The sequence below is a fragment of the Rattus rattus genome, chromosome 11, assembly GCF_011064425.1.
Source record: "Rattus rattus isolate New Zealand chromosome 11, Rrattus_CSIRO_v1, whole genome shotgun sequence".
Classification (NCBI taxonomy): domain Eukaryota; kingdom Metazoa; phylum Chordata; class Mammalia; order Rodentia; family Muridae; genus Rattus; species Rattus rattus.
The window spans coordinates 43193062-43212241 of NC_046164.1; the positions used below are offsets into that span (position 1 = coordinate 43193062).

Here is a 19180-nt window from a genome sequence, read left to right on the forward strand (position 1 = left end):
ATGAAGTGTCCTTTCACATTTCTTTTTATTACTTGATTACTTTTGGTTGAAAGTCCATTTTATTAGATATTAGAGCGACTACTCCAGCTTGTTTTTTTTTGGGTCCATTTGCTTGGGAAACTTATTTCTAGCATTTTATATTAAGATACAGATTGCGGAGATGTGTTTCTTGTTTATAGTAGAATGATAGATTCTGTTTATGCATCCATTCTGTTAGTCTCTGCCTTCTTACTGAGGTATTCAGTCTATTAATGTTGAGAGATGTTAATGATTAATGATTCTTAGTATTGGCTATTTTAATGTTTCCAGTTGTTATATGTGTGTTCATGTGTAATTATATGTGTGTTTCTCTTCTATTTGTGTTAATAATGTGCAATTATTTATTCTTGTATTTTCTTGAGTAGAGTTAACCTCATTTTTTGGAGTTTTCCTTCCAGTATACTCTGTAGTGCTGGGTTGGTGAAAATTTGGTTTATCATGGACTATCTTGGCTTTTCCATGTTGATTGAATGTTTTGCTGAATATAGTAGCTGGCCTGACTTTTATGGTCTTTTTGGAATCTGTAAGATCTCTTCCAAGGTCCTTCTAGCTTTTTGAGTCCCATATGAAAAACCAAGTATAATTCTGATAAGCATCCTTCATATGTTACTTGTTACTTGGACTTTTCCTTCCTCTTTGAATTTTTTTCGTTGTTATGTATATTTAGTATTTTCACTATTATGTCACAGAAGTATTTTCTTTGTTTTATGTTCTGTATGCTTCTTGCATGTTTATAGGCACATCTTTTTTTTTTTTTTTAAGTTTAGGAAAATTTTCTTCAATGATTTTGTTGAAAATGTTTTCTGGGCCTTTGAGTTGGGAATCCTCCTCCTGCTTCTCCTGCTCCTCCTGCTCCTCCTGCTCCTCCTCCTCCTCTTCCTCCTCCTCCTCTTATTATTATTAGGCATGGTATTTTCGTAGTGTCCCAAGTTTCCTGGATATTTTTGTCATGAAATTTTTAGATTTTGCATTTTCTTTGACTGATATATTGATTTTTGCTATTATATCCCTTACACCTGAGATTCTTCTATCTCCTTTATTCTGTTGGTGTTGGTCTGTAGATTCTGTTCCCTTTCCTAGGTTTTCATTCTACAAGATTCCTTCAATTTATGTTTTCTTTATTGATTCAATTTACCTTTTCTGATCTTGGGCAGTTTTATTCATATCCTTTACCTTTTTTAAATTACATTTTCCTGTATTTCTTTGTATTTATTTCCTTTCTTTTTTAATGCCTCTACCTGTTTGAATGTATTTTGCTGTGTTTCCTTAAGGACTTTATTCATGTCCTATTTAAAGGCCTCTACCATCTTTAAGAGTGGATTTAAGATCCTCTTCTTGTGCTTCAGTTTCATTAGTATATTCAGCGTTTGCTGAGGCAGGAAAGCTGAGCTATTGTGATGCCGTACTGCCCTGGATCTTGTTGATTGTATTCTTCTGCTCGCCTTTAGGCATCTGGTTTTCCTCGGTTGTGGCTAGACGATTCTGATGGCAGTAGGACTTCTCAGGAAGGTAGTGGAGCTATGAACTAGGCATTGGAGGTCAGAGTACCCACTATCTTGTCTGTGCTTAGGGCAGACCATATTCTATAGTCTGTGTCATAGGTGATCCCTACTCTGCAGGCTATGGCTCAGTCAGACCCAGTTGTGGTATCCTGCAGATGATCCAACTCAGACGGTGGTCAGACAGGGTTTCAAACTGGTATGTTTTGTGACCCCTGAAAGTTTTCATAGGGAGACAGGGCACTCTTGGTGTCTCACAAGGCTCCCCTTCAACAAGAAGCCAGGATAGCACTAGACAAACTTCCACCTACTTTTTTCTTTTTCTTTCTTTCTTTCTTTCTTTCTTTCTTTCTTTCTTTCTTTCTTTCTTTCTTTCTTTCTTCTCTCCTTCCTTCTTCTTCTTCTTCTTCTTCTTCTTCTTCTTCTTCTTCTTCTTCTTCTTCTTCTTCTTCTTCTTCTTCTTCTTCGTTCTTATCACTAATAGTATGTCAAGAAAGATTAGGAAAGAAGGATAATTGTAATATTTCATTCACAAATATTTTCTATAAACTTTGAATTTTGTCAACTTTTTTATTATTTGCCATTTTGTATGAGAGGAACTAAATAAATATAGTCTTGCTTTTCACCTTTGTGTTTAATCATGTAATCTAATAGTTATAGATATAAATTACATGAACATTCACTTTTGTTTTTTATTATGTTGTTTTTTATACATTAGCATATTTTTAAACTACTCACATACACATACACACACGCACATACGCACATGCACAGGAAAACTCACATGCTCATGCATGTACACACACACGTGTTTTAAAAGATTTTATTCAGTTATGTGCTTTTACAAAAACTATTTTCTTTCTAGAAAAAAATGTACAGAGAAACATAATGATATGTTCCCTAACATTTTTAGAAAATTATTTTAGGGGCATATCAATATTTGCAACATATGTGCCTCTGTATGTGTGAGTGTCTATAGGTGGACATGGAGATTTGTTTATTTCTTCTTTGTTTAGATCCAGCCAGTTGACCCTTCTCTAGTGTTATATTTAAAAGCAAATCAAGATCCTTCCTGCTCAGTAGTGTCCACCAGTCCACTTATTTACATCCAGCATCCATCAACCCATCCCTTTCAGAAGCCAGTCATTGTATTTCTCCCTTGTTCTCCTCTACCTGACAAAAAGAACCTTGAGTTTGAGAAAGATCATAGAGGAGAAGAGAGTGCAGCAGTACACAGCAACCTGTCAATACCCTCCTACTTCAACAGGTGAGTTGGAGACATTGCTATTGCTAACTTAATGAGAGAAAATTAACCATAATCAGGTGGTTTGTATTTATGCATCATTAATAAAATAGAAGGAAGTATGTTCCCATTGTTGACCCACAATAAGAAAAAGTTTTGATTCTAAGGGACCCAAGAATGTGTCATGTGAAAATGGTGATTTTTAATAATATAGATATAAGAGTAATGCTTTCAAGAATATATGATATGGTTAATTATGAGCATGCAAGGTAATACTTATACTTTCTTCATTTAATGTAAGAAAAGGATTAATTTTTTCAAAATAAATGAAATTTGATTTATATTTACCTATACATGAATCCCTTCTCTTTGTTTTGAGAAATAAGGCTTGAGTCATACGTATTATTAGCTGAGAGGTCATTCCAGAGCATGTTTGTTTTGTATATTTTTACCTATTCTATCATTTTACCCATGTGAGGACTTAAGTGCAGTGACATTAAGGACCTCTACATGTCTATTAACCTGTGAATGATGCAGTCCTGACCTGAGTTCACACATTTCCGTTCCATTGAGTAGCTATCATTTGTCTTGGTTAAGGGTGATATTCTCTTTCCTGCTGTGCTCGCAACATAAGTAACTTGGGACAGCACTCTGCTGATTTATGGCTTGGGAAAGAAATCAAACATTCTTTACTATAAAATAAATGATAGAGACTCTATGGACATCAACATGATCTGGGTGTGCACCATTTTGCTACTCAATATCACCATCTTAGCCAATCTCTAACCTCATTTCACAATTCTTCTCTTACATATTTCCATCATCATTTATCTACTGCAATATGCCAAATAATTTCCTAACATTCCAGCTCAAAACACCCCAAGTGTTAAAAAATACCTCGAAAAGTGGACTTTAAGACAATATTTGAATCATTGTTTTCAATATTTTCTTCTCAATGCTTGTGTTTGCATTTGTTACATATTAAAAGTTCCTAGATTCCTGATAGCCAACTGCTGCCTAGTAATTTTTTTGTATCACTGTCTTTGCATTTTAAAATTTTTACATGTATTTTTTTCATTTTTGCTTATTAATTCTAATATCCTTAGTCTTGGGAGTTCCTGCTTGTAGCTATTGCTTCTGTTAGCTGTCATTCATGGCTCAATTTCCATATTTCGGAAGGTCAAATGCCTGCATGTGTACTATAGGACTTCTGTTGGCCTGAAATGGAGTTCATTTCCTCAGATGACATTTAGTTCAGTGTTGTGGTTTGCCCTCATGTTATCTGTATTTTGATGCTAATTCCACTGCCCCAAGACAGCTGCCTAGTCACCTTCTCAGAACTCAGGTAACTTCACCAGAACCACCTCCCTATTGAATTTGTAAAGTACAGGTGAGGGGCAGGTGTGATAGAAGGAGGCCTGTCATTGGAGGAGAAGGAAGGATGGGCGGGAGAGAAGTTTGAAGGAAAAGGAGGAGACTAGAACAGAAAGGGAGACAGAAAATCACCGCCATGGCAGGTGATTTTAAGATTCCGCTCTATGTATTTACAGGTTGTTATTAATGTTCTCAAGGGATGGATGGTACCGGGCTTTGTATGTTTAAGTGGGCAATTATATCTTACCAATTGGGTCAAAGGTTATTGTGTTGTGTGTTCTTTTATGTGAGGGTTTGAGTGTAGGAAAGTGTGCGGCTGGGATGTGTTTCCACCAAGATATCTAGCAGATATCTTGGGACACTGTGGTGCGGACCTAGCAGGGTAAAAGACAACCATACTTTTTTATTTTTATAATTTTACAACAACAGTTCATCCTCTGTTGAGATCCAGCTGCTGCTTGCAAGGGACTACTTTCAACAGTCTCAATGCACTAAGCCTTCATGATCACTTTCCAGTATGACTGTGATTCTAAGTGTGGTCAGCTTCATTGACTGTTTACTTGATTAAGACTTACTTCTGCTACCTCCTGTTTCTTGGTTATTGGACAGGCATTTGCCCACATAGAAATTCTAGTCAAAAATCTATTGTAATAATAATAGTTTCAGTGAAACACAGGTTCAGAGAACTATGGAAGAAATAAAATGTTTCCTATTTGCTAAACCTGAAGCTTTTGCTTTGTGAAATATTAAAATGTATTATATACTTCAATATTGAAAAGTGTTGAGTTCCTGGCATGTTATAAATCCTATTTGGAAAAGAAAGAAGAAGTCCCTCTTGAATACTCCCTGGTAGTATATTTTTCCACTCATGGAAAAAAGTATTGAAGAGGCAAGAAGCAGAATCTCTCTCTCTCTCTCTCTCTCTCTCTCTCTCTCTCTCTCTCTCTCTCTTTCTTATCAGGGGAAACTCCTCTGAATGCCTTTTATGGGGCATTAATGGAATTATGTATGGACAGGTATCAAAGGCACAGCAATCGGTTGCTGTTAGAGCTAAGACAATGCAACCTGACTGGGCATCTATCATCATGTCTCCTGGCAGATTATCTGAGGGGCGTTAACCTACAGTTCTTGAGGTTACCTTTTCTGAGCAATCAGACTTAGTAGGAGATTTTCATGTTTGTCAGTAAAACTTTAAGGAAACTGTTAACCTAAGTGAGATAGCTCTATCTTCCAAATGCCTGGTTGTTTGACATTAGAAGAGATTTGAACTCTAGAAATGGCAGCAATTTATTGGTTGGTTCACACTTTAATATATAAAGTAAAATTTCTTTTGCTTAGAAATAGGTTCTCCCTAATAATATAGAAAAAGGATGTAATAATATAAAGAAAATAGTTATTTTGTCTTCCATGATATTTGTCTTCCACATATAGTTCTTCCTTTTTTACTATTTGCTTCATTAAAAAACATACATCATTATTAATTGATTCATTTTATAATTGGGAAAAGTGGATTTATGCATCTCTTACTTTACTCTAAAGAATCTTAACATATGTTATTTTATTTGTATATTCCCTGGTATTAGAATGTGTTGCCTTGTGGATGGATAGAAATGTACTCAGAGTAGAAACAAGAGACTTCTGAATGGAAATTGATTAGAGTCATCCCCCTTCTTTTCCCATGAAGTACAGCATTATGTACTTCACAAAAAAGAAACTTCTTTCTTTCTTTCTCTCTCTCTCTTTCTTCCTTTCTTTCTTTTTCTTTCTTTCCTTTTGAGTTTGACAATATAAACCTGCTGAAAAAGAAAAACAAACAAACAAAACAAAGCAAAACAAACACTAACACTAAGAAGGAAATCTGAAAATGTTGGGCCTTGCTGATCAGTAACATGGTATAGACAAAATACATGGCAATTCTAGCACTGTGTATATTTTCACACTTGAAAAAAATTGTGTTAGTGCTTAAAGTGCAGTGTCTTTGTGAGCACAATTTCAAGATATAGAAACTGACTTACATATGAGCTGAACAGTCAAGAGTGTTCTTTTATTTTGAGCAATTACATTTGAAATAACAGCATGTGCTGGTAGTTGTGCTATATTAACAGTTCATGAAGGAACCTCAGCTGTCACAATCAGACACACATTCATGACACAGAGTAGGTCACGCAATGGAGTCTGTGATGAGTATAATTGGAAATAAGAACAATGTCTTTTAGGTAAGACTCTCAAAAATTTATGACTTGATAATTTTAAATTAAATTTAAATTTAAAACTTGATAATTGATAAATTTTGATAGGTGAACCAAGAAAAATCTTTTCTCTCAATAGCTCAGCAGGTAAAAGTAGTGACTATTTTTCCTGAGGACTCAGGTTCAATTCTCAGCACCCACTTGGCAACTCACAACTGTCTGTAACTCTGAGATCTGACACCTTCAAACAGTCATACATACACGCAAAAAACCAATGTACATAAAATAGAAAGAAGTCATTTGAATTGAAATCCCAAAGTCATATACTGGTAACAAATATTAAACTCAGTGTGTAAAATTTGACCTAGAAAATGATCACCAATTTACAAATAATAAAAAATTATGTAGAGAACAGATTGCTGGAAGTTCATCTGCATGCTACACACCCTAGGTGTATGACTATGCATATATTCACTGCCCATTTACTTTCTGTCTTAGAGATTTTATTGTTGAGATGACCACTGACCAAAAGAAACTTGGGGAGGAAAGGGTTGATCTGTTTGATACTTTCAAATCATTGACTTCATTAATGAAGGAAGTCTGGGCAGGAACTGAAATAGAGACCATGGAGGAATGCTTGATCAGCCTGAGTTTTTATACAACCCAGGACCATGCTCAGAAGGGTGGCACCACTCAGAGTGTCCTGTTCCGCATCAACCATGATTCAAGAAGATGCTGTATAGACTTACCTACAGATGATATCATAAAGCATATTCACAAGCGAATGAAATATTGTCTTCCTGGGTAACTCTGATGTGTGTTAAGCTGACAAAAAGTAGGAAAGAAGCACTTCTATTTTAAACCAGCTCAATCATCAGCATAAATAATTTATAAAGAGGATTGTTTTACATTTTTGGGTGAAGAAATGCTACGTAAAAATCAGTATTTTAATATTCATTAGTTTTGTGAGAAAAAGTTAATCCTAAAATGTTAATAACACTCACAGTTAAAGGCCCATGCATTATGCATACCACAAAAGGAATGTTCTGAAAGTCAAGAGTGCTATGAAAATTTTGATAAGGTAATTGCTTGCAACACATTTTTTCCCTTAGGGATTAATGGCATATTTATTTTAGTGAGCATCTTCAACAAGTCTCGTGCTATTTGGAGAGAAAGCAAACATTTTGTAAATTAACAATTTTATAAAGATGTACTATATTTCATTTATTTTAATTGTGTGTATGCATGCAGGCACATGTGTGAGAGCATGTATGCATGTGTGCATGTGTGTAGAGGTGCTAGGTTTATGGGGGGAGTAACTTCTTCAATCACTCTTCACCTTATTAAACTGACAGGGTCTCTTCTGAATGCAGAACAGACTGGTCCAACTAGTCTGTCTATTAAGTGGGTTTCAAGGATTCCTCATGTCCATCTTCTGACCAGTAGGATTACAAAAGGGCAGGCACACCCACCCACCTTCCATTTCAGTAAGTGCTATTCAGTAGAGTTAGAACTCCTGTTCTTATGGTCCATATCATACTTGGTGAACTCTCTTCCCAGCCTTGGTCTATTTTATTTTGGATGATTGTCATAACATCAAAATGTTGTTATTAGATCTTGACCAACTACATTAAATAACATTGCTAGGCAATGTTATTTTTCAAAGTTCACTAGTAGTGCATAAGTAAGGGCATAGCCTACTTAGAGAGGTATTAATTTCAAGTGATATTGACATATCATGAGATAATTGGACTTAAAGATAAGTTGTGTCAATTACTGTATATTCTGTTTGATAATCAGGATTTTTTTCTTGTGTTTTGAGATGGAATCTTTATATACTTTTTCTTGTACCTGCTTAGCCCAGGCTGGTCTCACTTTCTCAGTTTTTGTCCTGTTTCAGTTTCCCCAGTGAAAAAATTGCAGGATGATTTTCCCCAAAGATATTTAGCATCAAAGGATTCTTTCTCTTGGTTGTGAAGAATAGTTAACTTGGTTATTAAGGGTAATTTTTAGGTGACAGAAAAGCAAATAAAAAGTCTTTAAGCAAAAAGCATTGTAATTCTATGTATGTATGTTATGTATGCATGTATGTATGCATTTTTTTTCTTGAACTGGGAATAAAGCCTAGTCTCTCATTTGTCTTCTTCCTTGCACCAGTTATATTCGCTAGTATAGTCTCCCTAATTTAGATGATCTTCATAAATCCAAGTTTTAGATAGGAATATTTCCTTCATTTATATGCACTGATACTTAGATCTGAACTTCCATTCCAAATCTGTCAGAAATTCATAACAGGACTCAGAAGGAACACACTGTGCAGATCAGCCTATGTTAAGTGAAAAGAACAAACCTCTCAAAACCAAGGGGATTTTAACACATCTTTATATCTAACTTCATGGCTATCGAAGGCTACTTCTCACTTCTTGTATGTGTACTTAGGCAACAAAACACATTTTGGGTGCCATCATAGGTGTAGAGCAACTTAGAGTAGACCCATTAGCAATCATTTTCATGGCCTCAAAGTGGCAAGTCTCTCTTTAATTTCGAATTAGTTAATGGAATATGGCCCCACTCAGACAGGCAGCCTTATTTTACACTCAGAACAAAGGGCTAGCCATTATTTTAGTGGCCATTGCTCATGAAAGTCAGATACATATTTTGGCTGAATTGCATTATTGTCTTTCATGAGTTGTGGAGTATGGGCTTCCCTGACATGTCACAAACTCACAGAAAACTCAGAGCATTGACAGAAAAAAGTGAAGAGTTACTATGATGGGTGGGGGCAGGGGAGGATCAACATTACGTTTAGGGAAGTTGGTTTTTAGCAAATAACAAAGGTAATGATTCCTTGAGAGTATATCCTCCTGTGTAAGTTACTTTTTAGCTTCAGGATTAAAATTTGTACCATATCTGTGATTATAACTTAACATTTAAAAAGCCAATTTCCCTAAATCTTTATTTCATTCTTCCCGATTTCATGAAAAATAGCAATAAATGTTTTGCAGAATAATACTTTAGGTTTAGATTAACTCTATGCACTGCCCCCTCCCCTCCACATAACACAAATGCATGGAGATCGACAGAAAAGAGAGAGAGAGAGAGAGAGAGAGAGAGAGAGAGAGAGAGAGAGAGAGAGATCGAGATCTTGATTCATAGAAGCTAGATAATTTCTCTCCCATAGCAAATTGCATTGCAGGCAGGCTGTTTTTTCCCCAAAGAGATTCAGCTCTTTTGCTCTTGGGTGTGAAAAAAAGATGTTGCAAAAATGAATCCAAGAAGAAAACTCACCGAAATATGTCAAATTTTTCTCCACTGTCTTTTTGACATTGATTTTTTTCTTTCTCCCTTTAAATCTTCTTAATTAAGCACAAGCTTAATTAATTTCCGTAGTCCAGAGCTTTACAACCAAACAAAGGTGATAAGTCAAAGTCTCTGAACTCCTACACAACCAAATTCCAAAGAAAGGGAACCATATTGGCGGGTTCTTAAAAACTGGTCTGTGGAATGAGCTTTACTTGGCAAATAGTATCACATAGGAATACAGCTCTCAGGCTGTGGATAGGACGTATTATATAAGCAGGAAAAGTAGCATATTGGCTATCTTCTGCTGTGGAAATGGTATGGAAATACTGATACCACTCACAGTTTCAACGAACCTTCACAACTATTAACAGAATTAATTCTAAAATAAAGGTAATATTATTTTAAAGTGATAACCAGTGAAATTGAGACACATACAAATAAAAAACCTAATGCATGGTCACTTGTTTATAAGAGGCAGAACCAGCAAAGAGATAAAATGGTGATGGTTATAGCTTTACCTAGCATGCTATGCAATCATTCAGGAGTATCCTTAAAGCATCTGTGCATTCATTATGTTTCTAAGAGTTCATTTAAACTTCTTTCTGTCACTAGTAAAATGTCCTTAATTCCTCAAATGTATCCTATCAGTGTTTTTGCTCTGCACATATCCTTGAGTATTGTTCTTGCTTCTAAATCACCTGTACTTTATAATACCACCAAGAACACCCCATGCTATAAACAGATATTACTATGATAGCTTTTAGATATTTCTAGAAGAAAAGAGCAAAGGCTTTAGTAATTCCCTCTTTCTATTCTTGACATCAGGGATAATTAGTAATACAAAATATATACATGGTGAATTGTTATTGGGTTAGTTAATCCATGAAAAGATAGATGTATTAAATGTGACTTTTGCTGTGTCCACTTTTTTATCCACTTCTCTTTATTTTATCCACTTCTCTTATGATTTTGTAGGTCCAAAAGTACATCCATCAGTAAACCTGGTAACAATGCATGTGGAACACTAAAATTACTTGGATTCAGAAGCAGAAATAGTGGTTGGTTTGGGATTGATGACATTGTGGTGAAAGCTGTCCAGAGTGGCTTGGTATCATTCAAATTATATGAACATTTAGAGAGGTAAGACGGTAGGAAACAATCTGAGGTGGTGGCTCTCTCTTACAGCATGTAATTAATGTGTAGAAATTAATCATAAGATTATACTTTTATTACTCAGCTAGATATATAAGCTCCCTTTTAGGGTGTACTTAGAAATGCAAACTACAATTGACATGAGTCCTTTGATTGCAGCTTTGCTCGGGAGAGTTTAAGTAGGGCTTGCAAAAAACCTTGCAACATCAGTTTATTTTTACAGGTTTCTCTTAACCCCAAAATAGTTTCAGAACAGCACCTTCATTTCTTAAATTGCACAGGAGAGCAATTAACTTCTCCTATGCTCATCTCATAATTTATTTTTTTTCTTTTTTCCGGAGCTGGGGACCGAACCCAGGGCCTTGCGCTTGCTAGGCAAGTGCTCTACCACTGAGCTAAATCCCCAACCCATAACTATTTAGATGTAGATGGAATTTGTTATTTCAGTTCCTTCATTTAATGTCCTCATTTCCATGTTCTCTAGATGGCCCATTAAAGGACAGTTTTAAGGTACATGAGGTGTAGATGTCTAAAGATAGGTTTCACCCATGTCTAAAGATAGGTTTCACTTCAAAATGACAACCTCACCTCTATGATTACCCTGAGCCAAATTCTGCACAAACAGTGTTAGATGAGAGGGCAATTGAATGAGTGAGGGAGGCCTTTAATAAGATCCTGTGAGTGAATAAATGAAGCAAAGGGATCCTGGGAAGACAGTGGAAGAACTGGTTTTACTTGGACTTTCCTCAGCCTAGTGCCTCAGGGGAGCCATGGTATACCACAGTAGATGGCTTTGATGGTTCAACCCAACAGTCCTTGTTTGTGGGAAAAGACTGCTCTGGATCAGGACTCCTTTTCTCCTAGTCTCTGGAGAACAATCATGGGTTAGTTTGCCCAGTTCTGTGATCTAAGTCTGTATCAGTTTCCCAGAGTGCTGTAACAAAGTGTTACAAATTGAGTTATTATCTTAACAGTTCTAGAACATTTTTTTATACAGTGTATGTGCTTCTTTTAATTCTGCATACTCTTTGGGATTATGCTGGTAATTTTGAATTAGGGTCATCCTAGTGACCTCACCTTAGTTTATATACCTCTGTAGGGACATAAAATATTATACTCTGAGCATTAGTACTGGATGATATTGTTTAGGGTTGAATAAAATTTAACCCCAAAACAAGATCCACTATAAAATCTCCCATGTCACAGAAACGGAGATAAGTATTTCATTCCCCTTGTGTTTCACGAATGGATCATTTTGAGCACAGTTTGCTTCTGTATGTTGAACCATTACTTTGATACTATTCTATAGCCACCTTTACTTTAATGATGGAATCATGAACATTATGAACCTTAGTAAGTGCACAGTCATACAAGGAGCACAGCATACTCACACAAATCAGTGGGGCATGATCTGAAAACCCCTGAGAGTGCATGGTTGAAGATGATGGATCTAAATTCACTTTTAGCAAGCTTTTAGACCGAAAATAATATGACATTTTAACCAATGTAAATAAACATACAGAAACTGATTTACCAAAACATTTATCAGCATAGTAAAATAAAATATGATGAATGATGTTTTTAAAATGTATACCCCTAGTGTTCACTTACCATGAATTGAGTTTGCAGTTTCTGGGTGAGTCATTGAACACTGATTCTGAAAGTTTATGGTGTTGCTGTACACTTCTGCAGGCCTTAGAAATATCATGTCATTGGTGAGGCTGAACTTATTACATCTTCAGTCTTATACAAGATTGCTTACTATTATTTCAAAGTTTCATATATCTACGAATTTTGGATTATTTCTAGCTAAAATTAAAACAGAAACCAATTGTTTGGCTATATAAATCTGTTTACCTTACATTCTTTTCTTTTTTAAGAATGCAAGAACCTATGAAGTTTAGAAAAGGGCGTGGGATTCTTTAGGGCTGAGAGTATTAATGGCTTCAAGTTCATGGCAATCCTTCTGCCTCTACCTACTGTATAGATTTAAACTAACTCATGTGGAGTAATTTAATTTTTATTTGTTGTTAAAGTCCAAGACACAAATGCACATTATTCTTGGTACACATAGCATCAGAATTGTCATAATACCACCTTTTACCTCCCTACCAACAGGAATTACCTTAAGACCAACAACACACATAGAGTTGTCCTCTTCTAAGGCTGCAGTGCCTTCTTCTGGGCCCTTTGTGGGTGGCATACTTATGTTGATGGAATACTTTCTTAAATTAATGATAAAATTACATTAGAGTAAATACAAAAACCAGTAACATAGTTGTTTATTGTTAACATCAAGTATCATGTAGTGTACATAATTATATATGTCATGATTTCATACAGTTGGCAGAGCAATAGATTTCTCATTCCAACATTGCCTCAAATATGCTTGTACTGTGGTGTGAAGACTGCAGCATCACTAAGTGATGGAATTTCTCAACTCCATTATAATCTTATAGGACCACCCAGGTATGTTTTTAGTCACTTATGGAAAAGGTATGGGATGCACGACTCTATAATTAAAATATTTGGGGAACATTTAAAGTTCAGCAGAGACAGGATGATTGTTTTAAGAATATGTTTTAGATGGGTATACCATAGTGTACACTTGTAAGCTCAGGAAGAAGGTGGAGGAAGGACCTCTGTGAGTTCAAGGCTGGCTGGGCTACATATCAAGAAGACAGCACATAACAATAACCAAAAGCATGTTTTGAAACTTACCTTTAGAATGAGGGAGAGATCTCAGTCAGTAAAGTTCCTAACATGCAAACAAGAGGATCTCATTTCAGTTCCCCAACAATCAAGAGCCTTACCATGACAGTTAACATATTCAACTCCAGTACTGAGAAAAGAGACAGGCAGATCTCTAGGACTGATTGGCCAGCTAGCCTAGGGGACCTGATGAACTCTCTAGGTTCATTTAGACACTCTTTATTTAGATCTGTACCTTATTTTTTAAAATAGGGTTATTTGATTCTCTGGAGTCTAACTTCTTGGGTTTGTTGTATATATTGGATATTAGCCCTCTATGGGATGAAGGATTGGTAAAGATCTTTTCCCAATCTGTTGGTTGCCATTTTGTCCTAATGACAGTGTCCTTTGCCTTACAGAAGCTTTGGAATTTTACTCTATCTCAAATGATAAGGAGGAACAGGATGGAGAGAGATATATAACATCTAACATTGACCTTTTCTGAAGTGCAGACCGACAGGAGCAGGATGTAGATCGATCCTGAGAGACACAGCCAGAATACAGCAAATACAGAGGCGAATGCCAGCAGCAAACCACTGAACTGAGAATAGGACCCCCGTTGAAGGAATCAGAAAAGAACTGGAAGAGCTTGAAGGGCTTGAGACCCCATATGTACAACAATGCCAAGCAACCAGAGCTTCCAGGGACTAAGCCACTACCTAAAGACTATACATGGACTGACCCTGGACTCTGACCTCATAGGTAGCAATGAATATCCTAGTAAGAGCACCAGTGAAAGGGAAGCCCTGGGTCCTGCTGAGACTGAACCCCAGTGAACTAGACTGTCGGGGGAGGGTGGCAATGGGGGAGGGTGGGGAGGGGACCACCCATAAGGAAGGGGAGGAGGGAAGGGGATGTTTGCCCGGAAACCAGGAAAGGGAATAACACTCGAAATGTATATAAGAAATATTCAAGTTAATAATAAAAAAAAAAAAGAAAAATGAAATCTTCACATTTTCAAAAGATGGATAAAACTAGAAGCCATTATAAGAAACAAAAGTAATTCAGACTGGAAGACCAAGTCTACACGTTTCTGACTTATGTGCATCCTCGATTTTAGTATGTGTACATTTGTGCATGTGGCACGGAGGGGTCATGAAAGAAGAACATAGTAGGGGATGGAGAGATCTCAAGGGAGAGGGATGTGCAGGGAGGGAATGGAATGCTGGAATATGCAGCAGAGGGAAGGTGACTGGTGGTAGGGAGGTGGGGACAGGAGCCAGCAGTGAGGCAGGCCAATGGGAACAAAATACACATATGCTATAAAGAAGCACCTTTCTTTACAAACTTACTTAAATTGATTTTTAAAAAAGCTCAAAAGGGGATTTTCTGGGGAGATTTTAAAGGTGTTACAGGCTTCTAGAGAGCTGTAGGATTGGGTTGAGTCAGGGCTCATGTCTTTCAGTTTGCTCTTTTTTCTGCTTTCTGTACCATCCCTTCAGTTTTAGTGAGTAAAGTTCCACAGAGGAACTTCATCAGGAAGAGGATGGATACAAGATCATATGCTTTGGAAACCACATAGACATTTTTCATTTTCACTTTGGGAACCACCTAGGTATTTTTCCTTTTCTTTCTAGAGAATTACATCTCCTCCCTACTTTGTGTTTTTGCAATACTCTAAATTTTTAGCATGTGCCAACAGATTGTATACATTTTTTACTCAGACCCAAGCTGATAAGTGGCTTGTCAGAATGAAACAGAGTCACTGTGTTACCCAGGGCTCCTCCTGCAGACAGTTTATTAGGATACCTCTGTTAGACACACTACAAAGTGAATCTGCAGCTACCCCTGATTTAGATTCTTCTCATCTGCTTGTCTTTTGCCCTTGTCTTTTCCCAGTCCATTAAACTTACCCTGAAAAAAAAAAGAAAAAAAGAAAAAAAAAACATTGACCTTTTCTTTTCCCCATGCATATACATACATACGCCCACACATCCAAACTCTAAGATGTATATACCCACAGAAACATGCATATAAAGCAGACAGACAGACAGACACAAAGACAAAAAGAAAAAGACAACAAAGAACTTAGTTTATCTGAACTTGTTTCTTGACTGCCAGGGTTTCACTGAAGTTCTTCATTCATTTAGCTAGTTGGCCATCAGAATGTTTGCTTTAAATGGAAGTTTGTAAAAATTATCTTTTCCTTGGGTCTGTGGTGTTTCAATGCTTCATCCTTTGCTCAGGTCTTTCCTCTTTTCTTTTTCACAGGTTTATAGTGCTCCAACTCTCTTCCCCAGTGGACAATAGCCATTTAGTTTCTTTTGTCAAGTCTTTAGAGGAAGCCTCCCTCAGCACCACTGCCTGCATTGTATTCTCACGCCAGAAGGACAATCCACACAGAGTGGTTATTTTAGCAGTACCTGCTAAGGAGTTAAATCTAGCACAGAAGGATTTGGAGGACTTCCAGAATAATCAAGACATTTCCAAGTAAGAGAAGGAGAACAAATTCTTTTAAGGTTTACTGGAAACATATTCGGTTCAAGTAAGTATAAGGAAATATTCTTACATATTCTACAGATTTTAAGTCACAAATCTTATACACAACACTCCAAACTTGGGAAAGCACTAAGTCTAATCCTTTTAGGCACTTTTTTCTGTACAGGATTGTGTGTGTGTGTGTGTGTGTGTGTGTGTGTGTGTGTGTGTGTGTGTGTGTGTGTGTGTATGACTCCAGGTGATATTCTTTTGGGTCTAGGCTTCTGATTGCTTCCTGAGTTCAGGACAGCATCTCCTCTTCCTCATAACAACTTCTTAGCTTCCACTCAGTAATATGAATGTGTTTTCAGACAGTAATATTAATCTCTGGAGAAACATGTCATGTGGCAGATGGCTTCTCACTATGATGATTTGATGTAGAATGGTTGACTTTGTTATATACAAAAGCAATACACATTCAAGTAGAAGTGGAACATTCTGAGTTTTTTTTATCTTTATTAATTTGAGTATTTCTTATTTACATTTTAATTATTATTCCCCTTCCCGGTTTCTGGGCCAACATCCCCCTAACCCTTTTCCCTCCCCTTCTATATGGGCTTCCCCTCTACATCCTCCCCCCATTACCTCCCTCCCTGCAACAACCATGTTCACTGGAGGTTCAGTCTTGGCAGGACCAAGGGCTTCCCCTTCCACTGGTGCTCTACTAGGCTATTCATTGCTACCTATGAAGTTGGAGCCCAGTGTCAGTCCACGTATAGTCTTTGGGTAGTGGCTTAGTCCCTAGAAGCTCTGGTTGGTTGGCATTGTTGTTCATATGAGGTCTCGAGCCCCTTCAAGCTCTTCCAGACCTTTCTCTGATTCCTTCAATGGGGGTCCCGATCTCAATTCAGTGGATTGCTGCTGGCATTCGCCTATGTAGTTACCATATTCTGGGTGTGTCTCTGAGGAGAGACCTACATCCGGTTCCTGGCAGCCTGCACTTCTTTGCTTCATCCATCTTATCTAATTGGGTGGCTGTATATGTATGGGCCACATGTGGGGCAGGCTCTGAATGGGTGTTCCTTCTGCCTCTGTTCTAAACTTTGCCTCCCTATTCCCTGCCAAGGGTTTTCTTGTTCCCCTTTTAAAGAAGGAGTGAAGCACTCACATTTTGGTCATCCTTCTTGAGTTTCATGTGTTCTGTGCAGCTAGAGTAATTCAAGCATTTGGGCTAATAGCCACTTATCAATGAATGCATACCATGTGTGTTTTTCTGTGATTGGGTTACCTCACTCAGGATATTTTCCAGTTCCATCCATTTGCCTATGAATTTCATAAAGTCATTGTTTTAGATAGCTGAATAATATTCCACTGTGTACATGTATCACATTTTCTGTACCCATTCCTCTGTTGATGGGCATCTGGGTTCTTTCCAGCTTCTGGCTATTGATCTTTCTCCAGTTTCAGTATATACTTTCTGTGATGTCATAGCTTCTAGTTGTCCACCTAGTCTTGAGAGAGAAAGAACCTATATTCTGTGGTATACTGGGTTGCTAGGTCATAATGTTAAGTACATTGTGTACATAATGAAGTACATTGTGTGTTTCTGATATATTTTCAATTTTATATGTTTATATGAAGTGACCCCATCTAGTAGTAACTGTTTGTTACTCTTATGATAGAACTATATTGCACATAAAACTACCTCCAAATTCTTCAATGTGTCCTACAAAGTGTCTAACATAGGTCAATGAACTTTCAAGAGATGTGATTAGAAGTTAAGCATGTAATTTCTTATTATAAAGGGTATATATATATATATATTATTTTACAGTTTTTTGTTGTTTTGTTTTTCTAGACAGGTTTTCTCTAGGTATGAAGCCTGTTCTGAACTCAATTTATAGAGCAGGCTTGCCTTAAACTCACAGAGATTCCCTTGTCTATGCCTCCTGAGTGCTAGGATTAATAAAGAGGGCCACTGTGTCTTTCTTAATTTACATATTTTAAAGTATATTCCACATTTGGAAAGTGGTTTGAGGTACAAAAGAAACTTAAGGACATTAGATGTGGATGTCCTGCAGACTTTTCATTCCCACACTTACTCAATGTTACTTTTGTTCCCATTTTAAATGTCATTAAAATTAGAAATTATTGACTCCTAGGTTTGGGATTTATTCATACTCTCAAGAAACAGTCTTCCCAAGAATGAAATTTCATGGGACAACCAGCATGTCTTCATTGACCTATGTTCTCTGAGCCTAAGAGCTCCCAGCTTTCAACAACTACAGAGTAAATGAATGAGGAATGAGCATGTGGAGGAAAAAGAATAGATGGTAGAACTGGAAAGGGCTGGGGAGGAGGGAGTAATGAGAGGTGGGAGGTTTGAAAATGATGCATGACAGTGAAAGAAAAGATGAAAAGAATAAAAAAAGAGTAAACAGCTTTTAAAAAAGAGAGAACCAACATTCTTTGGTGAAATTGGTCTCTGGGCATGCTTTTTTCACTAACAACTTCCTATTTCCAATTCCTTCCTCAAGAAAAGTACAGTATCAAAGGTGTACCTGTCATGGTGAGGTAAGAGGGAGAATTAAAGGGTGGATTTTATGGGGATTTCTGAATCAGGAACTTTACTATGCACTTGGCTTGAAGTACTACTCTTTGTATATTTATAAATCAATATGCATATCATTGAATTTCTCATTTAGAAAATGACTCCAAGACTTTATATGGACTTTGTAGTGTCTATATTAAAGGAGACTTGAGGTTAGCCCTGGCTTTCATGGGGATAAGTGAGATCAATTATTATCCAATATCTTCTGATCTAAAGTGTGTCTTCTACTCTTACATATGGCATCTCAGTCATTGGAGAAGGAGAGAAAAGAAGGATGGAAAACATGCCTTCCTACTTACATTTTGAAGCAGGAACTACAGTATGAACCCCAAGAAAAGCTCTCTAAAGAGAGATAGTCAGAATACAGATGTACTCTTCCCAAATGAATACTATAAATGATTTTCCTGTAATACCAAAGTGGCAGCTATGTTTACATATTGCCCTAAATAAGATGGAGCTGCTGTCCTAAGAGGAGGTAGACATGTTGTCTTGACTGGAGCCCAGTAGTGTCATGTGGTAACTTGTCAAACTGAAGACTGGCATCATGTGTGCTAGGTTGTCTATGAGGGATGGAGATAATCTCATCTTCACTCCAAGGAAC

General features: G+C 36.9%; 1 protein-coding gene across 1 annotated transcript in view; it reads left to right on the top strand.

The window, feature by feature from the left end:
- The window catches only part of Dthd1 (death domain containing 1), a 41719-nt gene that overhangs the window by 17040 nt on the left and 5499 nt on the right, over positions 1-19180 (top strand). Inside the window, 5 exon segments of the mRNA XM_032915893.1 lie at positions 1697-1737; positions 2555-2805; positions 10623-10787; positions 15762-15928; positions 15931-16035. Of these exon segments, the coding sequence (XP_032771784.1) occupies positions 1697-1737; positions 2555-2805; positions 10623-10787; positions 15762-15928; positions 15931-16035 (729 nt within the window).